This window comes from Anomaloglossus baeobatrachus, chromosome 1 (genome assembly GCF_048569485.1).
Source record: "Anomaloglossus baeobatrachus isolate aAnoBae1 chromosome 1, aAnoBae1.hap1, whole genome shotgun sequence".
In the NCBI taxonomy this organism is placed as follows: Eukaryota; Metazoa; Chordata; class Amphibia; order Anura; family Aromobatidae; genus Anomaloglossus; species Anomaloglossus baeobatrachus.
In genome coordinates this window covers 589,269,785-589,282,832 of record NC_134353.1, presented here as the reverse complement: position 1 = coordinate 589,282,832, position 13,048 = coordinate 589,269,785, and the positions used below count along the sequence as shown (strand labels likewise).

General features: G+C 45.4%; 1 protein-coding gene across 2 annotated transcripts in view; it reads right to left on the bottom strand.

Moving 5' to 3' along the window:
* LOC142296463 (transmembrane channel-like protein 1) overlaps positions 1–13,048 on the bottom strand; it is a 197,330-nt gene that overhangs the window by 90,688 nt on the left and 93,594 nt on the right. For both annotated transcript variants that reach the window (XM_075340106.1, XM_075340115.1), the window contains exons 11-13: positions 10,901–11,095; positions 10,344–10,523; positions 10,113–10,256 (exon numbers count right to left, since the gene is read on the bottom strand). In XM_075340106.1, coding sequence (XP_075196221.1) covers positions 10,113–10,256; positions 10,344–10,523; positions 10,901–11,095 — 519 coding nt within the window. The remainder of the gene's footprint in view (positions 1–10,112; positions 10,257–10,343; positions 10,524–10,900; positions 11,096–13,048) is intronic.

Sequence of the window (13,048 nt, the reverse complement as noted above, 5' to 3'; positions counted from 1 at the left end):
GCATGCCACCACATTGGATTTGAAATGAAATCTCTACAACAGAATTCAAGTGCAGATTGTAACGTTTAATTTGAAGGTTTGAACAAAAATATCTGATAGAAATTATAGGAATTGTACACATTTCTTTACAAACACGCCACATTTTAGGAGGTCAAAAGTAATTGGACAAATAAACCAAACCCAAACAAAATATTTTTATTTTCAATATTTTGTTGCGAATCCTTTGGAGGCAATCACTGCCTTAAGTCTGGAACCCATGGACATCACCAAACGCTGGGTTTCCTCCTTCTTAATGCTTTGCCAGGCCTTTACAGCCGCAGCCTTCAGGTCTTGCTTGTTTGTGGGTCTTTCCGTCTTAAGTCTGGATTTGAGCAAGTGAAATGCATGCTCAATTGGGTTAAGATTTGGTGATTGACTTGGCCATTGCAGAATGTTCCACTTTTTTGCACTCATGAACTCCTGGGTAGCTTTGGCTGTACGCTTGGGATCATTGTCCATCTGTACTATGAAGCGCCGTCCGATCAACTTTGCGGCATTTGGCTGAATCTGGGCTGAAAGTATATCCCGGTACACTTCAGAATTCATCCGGCTACTCTTGTCTGCTGTTATGTCATCAATAAACACAAGTGACCCAGTGCCATTGAAAGCCATGCATGCCCATGCCATCACGTTGCCTCCACCATGTTTTACAGAGGATGTGGTGTGCCTTGGATCATGTGCCGTTCCCTTTCTTCTCCAAACTTTTTTCTTCCCATCATTCTGGTACAGGTTGATCTTTGTCTCATCTGTCCATAGAATACTTTTCCAGAACTGAGCTGGCTTCATGAGGTGTTTTTCAGCAAATTTAACTCTGGCCTGTCTATTTTTGGAATTGATGAATGGTTTGCATCTAGATGTGAACCCTTTGTATTTACTTTCATGGAGTCTTCTCTTTACTGTTGACTTAGAGACAGATACACCTACTTCACTGAGAGTGTTCTGGACTTCAGTTGATGTTGTGAACGGGTTCTTCTTCACCAAAGAAAGTATGTGGCGATCATCCACCACTGTTGTCATCCGTGGACGCTCAGGCCTTTTTGAATTCCCAAGCTCACCAGTCAATTCCTTTTTTCTCAGAATGTACCCGACTGTTGATTTTGCTACTCCAAGCATGTCTGCTATCTCTCTGATGGATTTTTTCTTTTTCTTCAGCCTCAGGATGTTCTGCTTCACCTCAATTGAGAGTTCCTTAGACCGCATGTTGTCTGGTCACAGCAACAGCTTCCAAATGCAAAACCACACACCTGTAATCAACCCCAGACCTTTTAACTACTTCATTGATTACAGGTTAACGAGGGAGACGCCTTCAGAGTTAATTGCAGCCCTTAGAGTCCCTTGTCCAATTACTTTTGGTCCCTTGAAAAAGAGGAGGCTATGCATTACAGAGTTATGATCCCTAAACCCTTTCTCCGATTTGGATGTGAAAACTCTCATATTGCAGCTGGGAGTGTGCACTTTCAGCCCATATTATATATATAATTGTATTTCTGAACATGTTTTTGTAAACAGCTAAAATAACAAAACTTGTGTCACTGTCCAAATATTTCTGGACCTAACTGTATGTCATAGGTTTTTCTAACTGTTGTTGAGCAAACATTAAACGCACTTGAACATGCTTTTTGTTCCTTAATTAAGTCTTGCTTGGTGAGCATAAATACAGGCCATGGAGGTTAAGTGCATTACTTATTGTTTTCTTTGAAACAATTGCACTTGCTGATTCCAGTTCTTTCTGTACATCTCCACAGGTGTGTAATACTTATATATGTTCTGAGGATTTCGATAGCGTAGGGCAATGACAATCAGAGACGAGTTCTTGGTACAAGATATTTTATAATATGTAACCACGGTAGATACACAACGGAAAACACAGCGGTACAAATACACACAATACCTTCCCGAAACGGAGCGAAGGGAATTCCCGGGGCCACGCACCGGACTCCCCCAGGGAGACCACCAGAGCGAACCCCTATACAGGGACTGTCCGGCAATCACCCCGGAAGGCCTAAATGCGCAGCAGCCGGGACACAAGGGGCAAGCGGTAAAAGTTCAGGAGTGTCCGTACGGAATAAATGTCCAGAGTGGTTACGAACCAGAGAGAACCGGGCAGAGTGCTGACCGAAGATGGCAGACGGAATCCGGGCACAGCTTGAGAAACCGGGTAAGGTCCAGAGTCGGTCGGTCGGTAGTCTTTAGGAGGATCCAAAGGCAAACAGGATTAGCAGCAGCAAAGCAGGAGCACACAGCAAGCAGTATACTCAGGCACTGGACTAGGCTTAGAGGCGGCCTTTTAAGCAGCTGGACAGGAAGTAGGGCAACAGAACAGTAAACTCCATGTTAACCGAGGGCAAGCTCATTCAAAAGAGAACTGGAAAACCTGGAAACCTGACATTACTCCCCCCCCCAGAGACGGCCTCAGGACGGATCAGGGCCTGGCTTGTCCGGGAAACGTCGATGAAACTGAGCAATCTTCCGGGGTGCCCGAATGTTACCCACCGGTTCCCAGGAATCGTCCTCGGGGGCGTACCCCTGCCAACGTACCAGATACTGAAGCCGACGACGATGGAGCCGGGAGTCAATAATGTCCTCAACCATGAACTGCTCCTCGCCGTCGACCATCACAGGCGGAGGAGGAGGCACAACACGACCATGAAACGTATTAGGGGAAACGGGTTTGAGGAGAGACACATGAAAAACCGGGTGTACCTTTAGATGGTGCGGTAACCGTAGCCGACAGGCCACAGGGCTCACGATCCCGGTGATCTTAAACGGACCGATTAATTTTTGTCCCAGCTTCTGCGAAGGAACACCCAATCTCAGGTTTTTGGTAGATAACCATACAGAGTCCCCTACCTTGTACATGGGTGCCGGTTTCCGGTGAGTGTCTGCCGACCTCTTGTAACGCTCCTGGGCCGTAGCCACAGTGTCCTTTAGAACCTCCAGATTTTGTCGTAGTTCTGTCAATCTGTCCTCCACCGCTGGCACCGAAACCGCAACCGGTGACCTAGGCAAAACAGTCGGATGGTAACCCAGGTTAGCGAAAAAGGGCGTTACCTTAGTGGAGCTGCTCTGAGTGTTGTTGTATGAGAACTCCGCCAACGGAAGCATCTTCAACCAATCGTCTTGGAGATGGCTGACATAACATCGAAGGTATTGTTCCAGGGTTTGATTTGTCCGTTCGGTTTGCCCATTTGTCTGAGGATGGTATGCAGAAGACAAACAGACATCAATCTGGAGTGCCGTACAAAACCCCTTCCAGAATCTAGACGTGAACTGCACGCCCCGGTCAGAGATGATCTCGTCTGGTACCCCATGCAATCGGAATACGTTCTGGATAACCAAATCCACTGTCTCTGCGGCTGAGGGAAGACCGGTACACGGAATGAAGTGAGCAGCTTTAGTCAATCGATCCACTACCACTAAAATGGTATTGTGCCAGCCTGAGACTGGCAACTCCACAATAAAATCCATGGAGATAGACCCCCAAGGGCGAGATGGCACGGGTAACGGTTGGAGGAGTCCCGTAGGAGCCACACGAGGGACCTTGCACCGGGCACAAACCACACATGAGTGGACATAGTCCTTCACATCCTTTAAACAGGTAGGCCACCAGAAAAAACGGCTCAGAAATTCCTGCGTCTTCAGTACCCCCCTATGACCAGCCAACACGGAGTCATGGACCAATTTGAGAACCCGAAGTCTTACGGCCTCCGGGACATAAATGCGTCGCTCTCTCAACCACACACCATTCCGAAGAACAAGAGTTACATCATTCGGGGGGGCAGCAAGAAATACGTCACCATCATAGGCCAGCTTGATGTCCTTCCACAAGTCCTGGTCCTGGATTACTCCAACGAAATTGGCATCCGATAACACGGTCTGAGACGGGGTTCCAGGCACGGAGTCCACGGCGTGGATTCGGGACAAGGCATCGGCTTTCCCATTACGTGAACCTGGACGGTAGGTAACGATAAAATTGAATTGGTTAAGAAATAGGCTCCAACGGGCTTGCCGTGGAGACAGGCACCTGGCAGACTTAAGAAATTCCAGATTACGATGATCTGTGAGTACTATCACTTGCTGCGCGGCTCCCTGTAAGTGGTGTCTCCATTCCTTGAAAGCGGAAATAATCGCCAATAATTCCTTGTCCGCAATGTCATAGTTCCTTTCTGCAGGGGACAACCGGCGGGAAAAGAAGGCACACGGATGCAAGAGACTCTTGTCCCCAGTCCTTTGAGAAAGAATGGCCCCTAATGCATAGTCGGAAGCGTCAACCTCCACGATAAAGGGAAGTGCGGGATTCGGATGTACCAATATTGGCGCTGAGGTAAAACATACCTTGAGACGATGAAATGCTTCCTGGGCCTGGGCGGACCACACAAACTTCTGTCCTTTTTTGGTTAACAGAGTGATGGGACGAACAATCTCTGAAAAGTTACGGATAAAGCGTCGGTAAAAGTTGGCAAAACCGACAAAGCGTTGTACCTCTTTGATGTTTCCCGGTTCCGGCCAGTCGAGAATGGCTTGTATCTTGCTAGATTCCATGTTCAGTCCCTGAGGAGAGATGACATAACCTAAGAATTGTATTTGTGAGCAGTGGAACTCGCATTTCTCCAGTTTAATGTACAGGTGGTTTTCCCTCAGCCGGGTAAGTACGGTCTTAACGTGCTCCTGGTGTTCCTGTAAAGAATCAGAAAAGATTAGGATATCGTCCAGATAGATCACCATGAATTGGTCCATGATATCCCTAAAAATATCGTTAACTAGATGTTGAAATGCCGCGGGAGCGTTACAAAGTCCAAAAGGCATCACTAGGTACTCAAAATGTCCGTACCGACATCGGAACGCGGTCTTCCACTCGTCTCCGGGACGTATACGAAGCAGATTATATGCCCCACGGAGGTCTAATTTGGTGAATATTTTTGCCTGTTGGACCCTCTCCAATAGCTCAGGAATCAACGGTAACGGATACCGGTTCCGGATGGTTATCTTATTCAGTTCCCGGTAGTCAATACAGGGTCTCAGAGTCCCCTCCTTCTTTTTCACGAAAAAGATGGGTGCCCCTGCGGGTGAGGTAGACGGACGAATGAATCCCTTGGCTAGGCTTTCATCAATATACTCTTTTAGTGCTTCTAGCTCAGGTGCCGCCAACGGGTAGACATGACCAAACGGAATCTCCGCCCCTGGGAGTAAGTCTATGGGGCAATCATACGGTCTATGCGGGGGAAGCTGATCGGCTTTTCTTTTGTCGCATATGTCAGCGAAGTCACGGTAAACCGGGGGTAAAACAGGTACCTGTACAGTGCCCTCCGTATTTGATGTTACTGGAACCGGAACAGTTGGACAAATGGTCGGACCACTCTGTGGTGGGAAGGTTATTTCTTTAGTCTCCCAATCGATGACGGGATTTGTAGACCGTAGCCACGGAATACCTAAAATAATCGGAAAATGAGGAGAAGAAATTATCATGAAAACAAGGGTCCCCTGCTGACCTGGCTTCATCACGCATTCGAGCGGTACGGTTTCCCGATCCACTGGTCCAGAGATTAACGGAGATCCGTCTACCGTCTCCATGGTAACCGGTGAGGATCTTTGCTGAGTCCGGATACCGTGTTTCCTGGCAAAGGAAGAGTCCATGAAATTTCCCCCTGCCCCAGAGTCTATCATTGCAGAGGTAGGAATTAGCTGTCCCTCCCAACGGATCTGAATGGGGAGTGAGCAATGGGTATATTTCCCCTCTGAGTCCTTCGGTGAGGTAGACATTACCGTCAAGGGAAACACCGCATCCAAGTGTCCACTTGCCTCAGAGATATCGGACTCTGCGTCCGTGTTGTCACACTCTGCCATGGCTGCCAATACCTTATTTGGGCGATTTGGACGTTTCGGGCAGTCGATCAAGAAATGGTCCGATTGACCGCAATAGAAACACAAACGCTCACGGAGCCGGTGTTCACGACGTTCATTGGTCTCTCGTTTTTGCAGAGAGTCCACTTGCATAGGTACGTCCTCGGCCTCCCGTGGCGTCCTGAGAGCGGGTTCTCTGGAAGGAAACGCAGTATTGTTTACACGGTTTACAGCTGCCCATTTTTCCTGTCTACGTTCCGTCAAACGGGTATCAATGCGCACACAGTGCTGGAGAAACAGTTCAAAATCCCCTGGAGATTCGGAACGGGCTAACTCGTCCTTGATGGTACCGGACAAACCTTTTCTGAAAACAGACAATAAAGCATTGTTTCCCCAATCGGTGTCTACCACTAACCTCTTGAACTCAGTGGCGTATTCAATGACAGAACGCTTTCCCTGACGTAAGGAAAGGAGAGCCGCTTCAGCGGTAGCACGGCGATTCGGATCATCAAACATTTGCGCCATTGCATTCAGAAAGTCATCCAGGTGATTCAAACGGATGTCCCGATTCTCTATCATGGGATTAGCCCAAGCCAGTGCTCGTGAGGTTAATAACATGATGATACATAACACCTTTGACCGATCAGAACGGTAATAATCAGAATGTACATCGAAAAACAGTATACATTGGTTAACAAATCCACGGAACTGACTACGATCACCATTGAAACGGAATGGGGGTAACCTAGGCATACCGGCAGTTGATACGGACGTAGTGGGGACGGCTTCCTGAGCCTCCACTCTGACTTGCAAATCCTGTATAGCCGGCCCCAGTACCTGGTGATCATGGCCCAGCTGTGCCTCCACATCTCTAAGTTTATTCTGCACCGCCTCCATCTCCTGCTGCAGGGAGTTAATCATGGAGAAGAGCTGATCTACTCGTGTCTCAGTCATTGCCCCAGCGAAATCCTCTTATGGCCTGAGTATAATGTAATACTTATATATGTTCTGAGGATTTCGATAGCGTAGGGCAATGACAATCAGAGACGAGTTCTTGGTACAAGATATTTTATAATATGTAACCACGGTAGATACACAACGGAAAACACAGCGGTACAAATACACACAATACCTTCCCGAAACGGAGCGAAGGGAATTCCCGGGGCCACGCACCGGACTCCCCCAGGGAGACCACCAGAGCGAACCCCTATACAGGGACTGTCCGGCAATCACCCCGGAAGGCCTAAATGCGCAGCAGCCGGGACACAAGGGGCAAGCGGTAAAAGTTCAGGAGTGTCCGTACGGAATAAATGTCCAGAGTGGTTACGAACCAGAGAGAACCGGGCAGAGTGCTGACCGAAGATGGCAGACGGAATCCGGGCACAGCTTGAGAAACCGGGTAAGGTCCAGAGTCGGTCGGTCGGTAGTCTTTAGGAGGATCCAAAGGCAATCAGGATTAGCAGCAGCAAAGCAGGAGCACACAGCAAGCAGTATACTCAGGCACTGGACTAGGCTTAGAGGCGGCCTTTTAAGCAGCTGGACAGGAAGTAGGGCAACAGAACAGTAAACTCCATGTTAACCGAGGGCAAGCTCATTCAAAAGAGAACTGGAAAACCTGGAAACCTGACAAGGTGGTCCATGGCTCTTGGACAAGTATTCTGTTAATTTTTTTCTCTCTGACATTTTGCAGGGAGTACCTGGTCATGGCTGGTTAATGGTGAAATTATGTTCTTTCCATTTCCAGATTATGGCCCCAACAGTGCTCATAGGAAGCTTCAGTAGTTTAGTAATTCTTCTTTAACCAATGCCATCAGTACGTTTTGTAACAATACGTTTGCAAAGGCCTTGAGACAGCTCATTGGTTTTATGAAATGTTTCTTGTGTGGCATCTTGGTAATGAGACACCTTTTTATAGGCCATAAGTTAAACAAACTGATATTTTTCACTATATGCCAGAATTTCTTTCTAATTTCTGATAGAGTTCAGCTAGTGTCATGACTTTCCATGGCTTTTTACACCTCTTTTTCTTTGTGTGTTCAATACTTTTTCCCTGTATTATTTCTCATTATTAATGAAGGATGAAACTGAAGAGGTTAATTCTTATACTTTGCCTTGGCAAGGTGACTGTTGGCACATGGAGTAAGAAACCTGTGAAGATTCAATGCTGTTTATTAAGGTTATGTGCACATATTCAGGACTTGCTGCATTCTGGATTCAGCAGGTTCTGACCTGCGGGAACGTGAGTTTCCTCCACAGTAGAATGCAGGAGACCATACCTGCTTGTGCCCACAATCAGGGTTCGGTGCACTGCAGTCTCTTGCTTGTGTTCTCCCTATTTTGGATACTTGCGACTCTGCAACAAACTACTGATATGCTACGGCTCACAAAATCGCACTGCAGATCAGTCTTTGCTACAGGATAAATAAGCACAGTGGGCACAGGATTTCTAGAAATCCCATCCACTGTGCTTGTACTGTACAATGCAGCGTTTTGGATGCAGCTGCTTCATACTGCATTCAAAATGCTGTGAACTATGATCGTGGGCACGGACCCTGAGGTTATGTGCGCACGTTGCGTATTTACATGCAGTTACGCTGCGATCTGCACCGCAGGGTAACTGCATGCGTCCTGCATCCCCAGCATAATCTATGAAGATTATGCAGGTGCCGAGCGCACGTGGTGTCTTAGAGCGCAGCGCTTCGGCTGCTGCCCGAAGCGCGCGTTCTAAGAAGTGACATGTCACTTCTTTCCTGCGCTTTACCTGCATCCCCCGCTCTGTCCATGGGAGGGGCTGCAGTCAGAGCGCATGGAATCGTTTTTTTTTTTTCATTATGGATTGTTTCTGCAGCGATCTGAAGAGCACGTGTGCTGTTCAAATCACTGCAGAAATTTCTGCAGTGACAGTACGCAACGTGCGCACATAGCCTTAACAACAAGTTGTCAAGTGTCGCACTTCTGCTTCAGGACAGACCACTGTGGTTTGTCCTAAAGAAGTGTGACACTTTGAAGTCTCCTTGTTCAGGCAGCACAGGAAAATAACCCATTTGATTCTATCCTTGACTGATCCTTTGTCCTATGGGTCTGCAGCAGCTTGTATCTAAAGCTGGGTTCACACATAGCGACAGCGACAATGATGTCGCTGTTACGTCACCATTTTCTGTGACGCAACAGTGATCTAGTAAGTCGCTGTTATGATCGCTGCTTAGCTGTCAAACACAGCAGACGCAGCAGTGATCATAACGACATGCGTCACTGTGGAAGCCGATGTGTACTCCGGCTCCGGCTATGTGTGCAGGGAGCCAGTGCTAAGCGGTGTGCTCTCACGCTGCCAGTGCTGGCTCCCTGCTCACGTAGCTGGAGTACACATTGGGTAATTAACCCGATGTGTACTCTGGCTAGGAGTGCAGGGAGCAGGGAGCCGGTACTGGCAGCGTGAGAGCGGCAGTGCTAGTAACTAATGTAAATATCAGGTAACCAAGGAAAGGGCTTCTTGGTTACCCGATGTTTACCATGGTTACAGCTTACCGCAGGCTGCCAGAAGCCGGCTCCTGCTCCCTGCTCGCTTCAGTTCGTCACTCTCTCGCTGTCACACACAGCGATGTGTGCTTCACAGCGGGAGAGCGACGAGCAAAAAATGAAGCAGGACATTCAGCAATGACCGGCGACCTCACAGCAGGGGCCAGGTCGTTGCTGAATGTCACACACAGTGACAGCGACGGGACGTCTCTGCTACGTCACAGAAAATGGTGACGTAGCAGCGAAGTCGTTGTCGCCGTCACTGTGTGTGACACCACCTTAAGTGTAATAAGTAGTTATGCTAACACAAACCTGCCAGGTCAGAAAATCCCTTTGTATTTAACAGCTTTTCTACCAGGATAAGACTGTATTGCACTATTGTCTTCCCAGTCTACTGACCCATTTCTCATTATTACACATAACTTAATTTATGGACATTTATAGTTTGATTTATTTGCCTTTGTGGATTGGCTTTTTGCCGACATCTGTTGAAAAATTCATGTCAACACTCAACAGCACGTTTAAGAATAGATTTACTTAGAAAATTGGTGACGTGTTTAATACCTATGTCACCCTCTGTACATGCAGGTAACCTTGCATTAAACATATTTGATATATGTATTATATATTGCATTATATTCATAAATTTACTATTGCAGTTCCACAAATAATTAAATCAGCTAAAAACATTTCACCTTATTTTTAGATTCACTAACCTGGCCCACCATTGTCTCCCAGCACGGACCTCTAGGAACATCTGATGGGTCAACCTGAAAAGTTGAATTTTCAGAATATGTCCCATTAAAAAGATTGGCATACCATTGGGTCATATTGTGTTGAACAATCTTTTCTTCTTGACGCTAGAAAAATTACAAAACAAAAACAAGTTGTTATGTATATAACAATGTAATACAGCATTGCACTCTATGAAGCAAAATTCATTGTACCTTAAGATTAATTTCATCCATAAGAGCAATAAGAAATGTGTAGAGGTTTCCCAGAAATAGGGCAAATATGCGGCCTAGTTGCCATCTTAGAGCTATACGAGGGTGGTAATTTTCCAATCCGCTGACAACATCAAACATTGTTGGACAAAACATTCCTAACAGAGACATAACAGTGTTCACCTATAAAAACAAGAAGTGCACAAACACCTTATATTCATGGTTATAATTTAAATTACAACAGATCTGAACCAATAAAGTTAGTAAAAAGCGTAAAAGCACATTCACATTGTGGCCATTTCCCAGACAAAACCCAAGGGAAAAAACATGAATCTGTTCGGCCACACATAGGGGGAAAAGAGAGCCTGTGCTTGACATAAACAGTTTTCTTCTGCTGACAGACTCCTGTTTTTCTCTGAAAAAATCTTCATTTTGGAAAAAAATGCTTTTTATGTTTTTAAATGTTTGGGTGTTTAGAACGTATTTCTATGTCTTGCAACCCGCAACAAACCAGTATGGTTAACAAGACTTAATATAGAACATTTCGCAGTGATACTAACTTCATTACGTTCCCACCAACCATAGTTTTCCAGACCTTCCAAAGCAAATTGTTGGGATCTACGCACAACAAAATATATGAGATAACCACTTCCGGCGAGTGTACACAGAACTAGGAAGTTTGCAAGAACCCGGAGAAATCGGACTAAATGAATGTTTTCCTCTTTCCTGTTTTCTTGTTCTTCTAAGATTGATTCCTGTAAAGAAGTGAAATGAAAATACTTAGCAGAAAAAAATATTCTTATATGATTTGAAATAATCACAAGTATATTATTCTGTAGATTTGTAGCACAGATTTCAATTATTATATAAAAGTAGAAAATTTAAATCCTTGAACTACGTTGGTTTTAGAGAAATCCCCTATTATTACTTTTTAATTGTGGGAGCTGTTCATCATTACTAGGGAAGAGTGACCCCATGGAAGATCGTGTTTGTTGGGCTTTAAAAGTTTGGTTTGAGACCTGGACTTGACCCTGGACCCCAAACCCCATATAAGTCAATGGGGAACTGAACTTTGGTGCTGTAAAATGGTCATAGTAAGGGTTAAGGTGCTGTTAAAGGAAGTAAAATGGAGGCAATTGCCATGCAAACAAATGTGGATAGGGAACAAATAAAAAAAAATGATATGAGGGCCCCCCTATTTTTGTTAGCCTGTGCAGATTAAGCAGACTGCTGCAAGCTGCAGCCCCCAGCTGTCTGCTTTACCTTGGCTGGTTATCAAAAATAGAGCGGATCCCATGCCGGTTTTTAAAATTGTAAAAATAATTTTGAAAAAATGGAGTGAGGTCCCCCCTATTTTTGATAACCAGCCAAGGTAAAGCAAACAGCTGGGGGCTGGTATTATCAGGCTGGGAAGGCCAATGGCTATTTGTCCCTTTCCAGCCTAAAAATAGCAGCCCGCAGTTGCCCCAGAAGTGGTGCATGTATTAGATGTACCAATTTTGGTGCTTTGCCCAGCTCTTCCCAAGTGCCCTTGTGCAGTGACAATCAGGCTAATACTTTTGGGGTTGATGTCAGCTGTGAATTGACAGCTGGCATTAAGCCCAGGGGTTAGTAATGGAGAGGTGTCTATCAGACACACCCATTGCTAACTCGGTAGGTATACCAATAAAGAAACACACACAAGAAAAAATAGTTTATTTGCATCATAAAAACGTCCCCACACTCCCTTGTTCAGCAATTTATTAATTTAAAAACAACTCCTCTTCCAACATAATCCATTTGGGGAATAAAGACTTCCCCACACTCCCTTATTCCCCAAATGTATTATTTCAAAAGAAGTCTTTTGAAGTTCCAATGTAATCTAATGGTGTAATATCCATGAATCCTATGAAGCTTCCTTCTGAATGTTCTCTGAATGAGACTCTATAGATCAATCATGTCAGCGTCAGGCAAGAAATTTGGTGTCTGTGGCTGACCACAAGTGACGCATGAAGCCTCTTTCTCAAAACTGAACACCACAGAATTCGATAGTGGTCGGGGAACAATATACCATTGGATTACATCAGAAATTTTAGGATTTGTTGTTAATGAATAAATGTTGTGAATGGGGAAGTGTGGAGTAGTCTTTATTCAAATAAACTAGTTATTCGTGTGTGTGTGTGTGTGTGTGTGTGTGTGTTTGCGTGTGCTTTTTAATTATACAATTTCTGGGTTACTAATGGGAATGCCTGAGAGATACCTCTCCATTACTAACCCCTGGGCTCTGTGCCAGCTCTCAATTCACAGCTACCAAACCCAAAAGTATTACCCTGATTGCCACCACATCAGGGCAACAGGGAAGAGCAATGGATGCACCATTCCTGGGGAAAGCTGTGGGTTGCTATTTTTATGCTGGTAAGGGCTAAATAACCATGGCCCTTCCCAGCCTGATAACCTCAGCCCTCAGCTGTCTGCTTTACCATGGCTGGTTATCAAAAATAGGGGGACTCCACGTATTTTTTTTTAATTATTTTCATAAATATTTCAATAAAATGGGCTGTCTGCTTTACCTGCACTGGTTAACAAAAAACGAGGGGACCTCACGTCTTTTTTTTTTATTATTATTATTGTTTAGAGTAGTGTACAGTGTATTTTCTGGATGCTTAAATGCTTGTTGATTGGCTAAGCTGCAGCCTTTAAATAAACTTAATTAGCAAAACAACAGCACT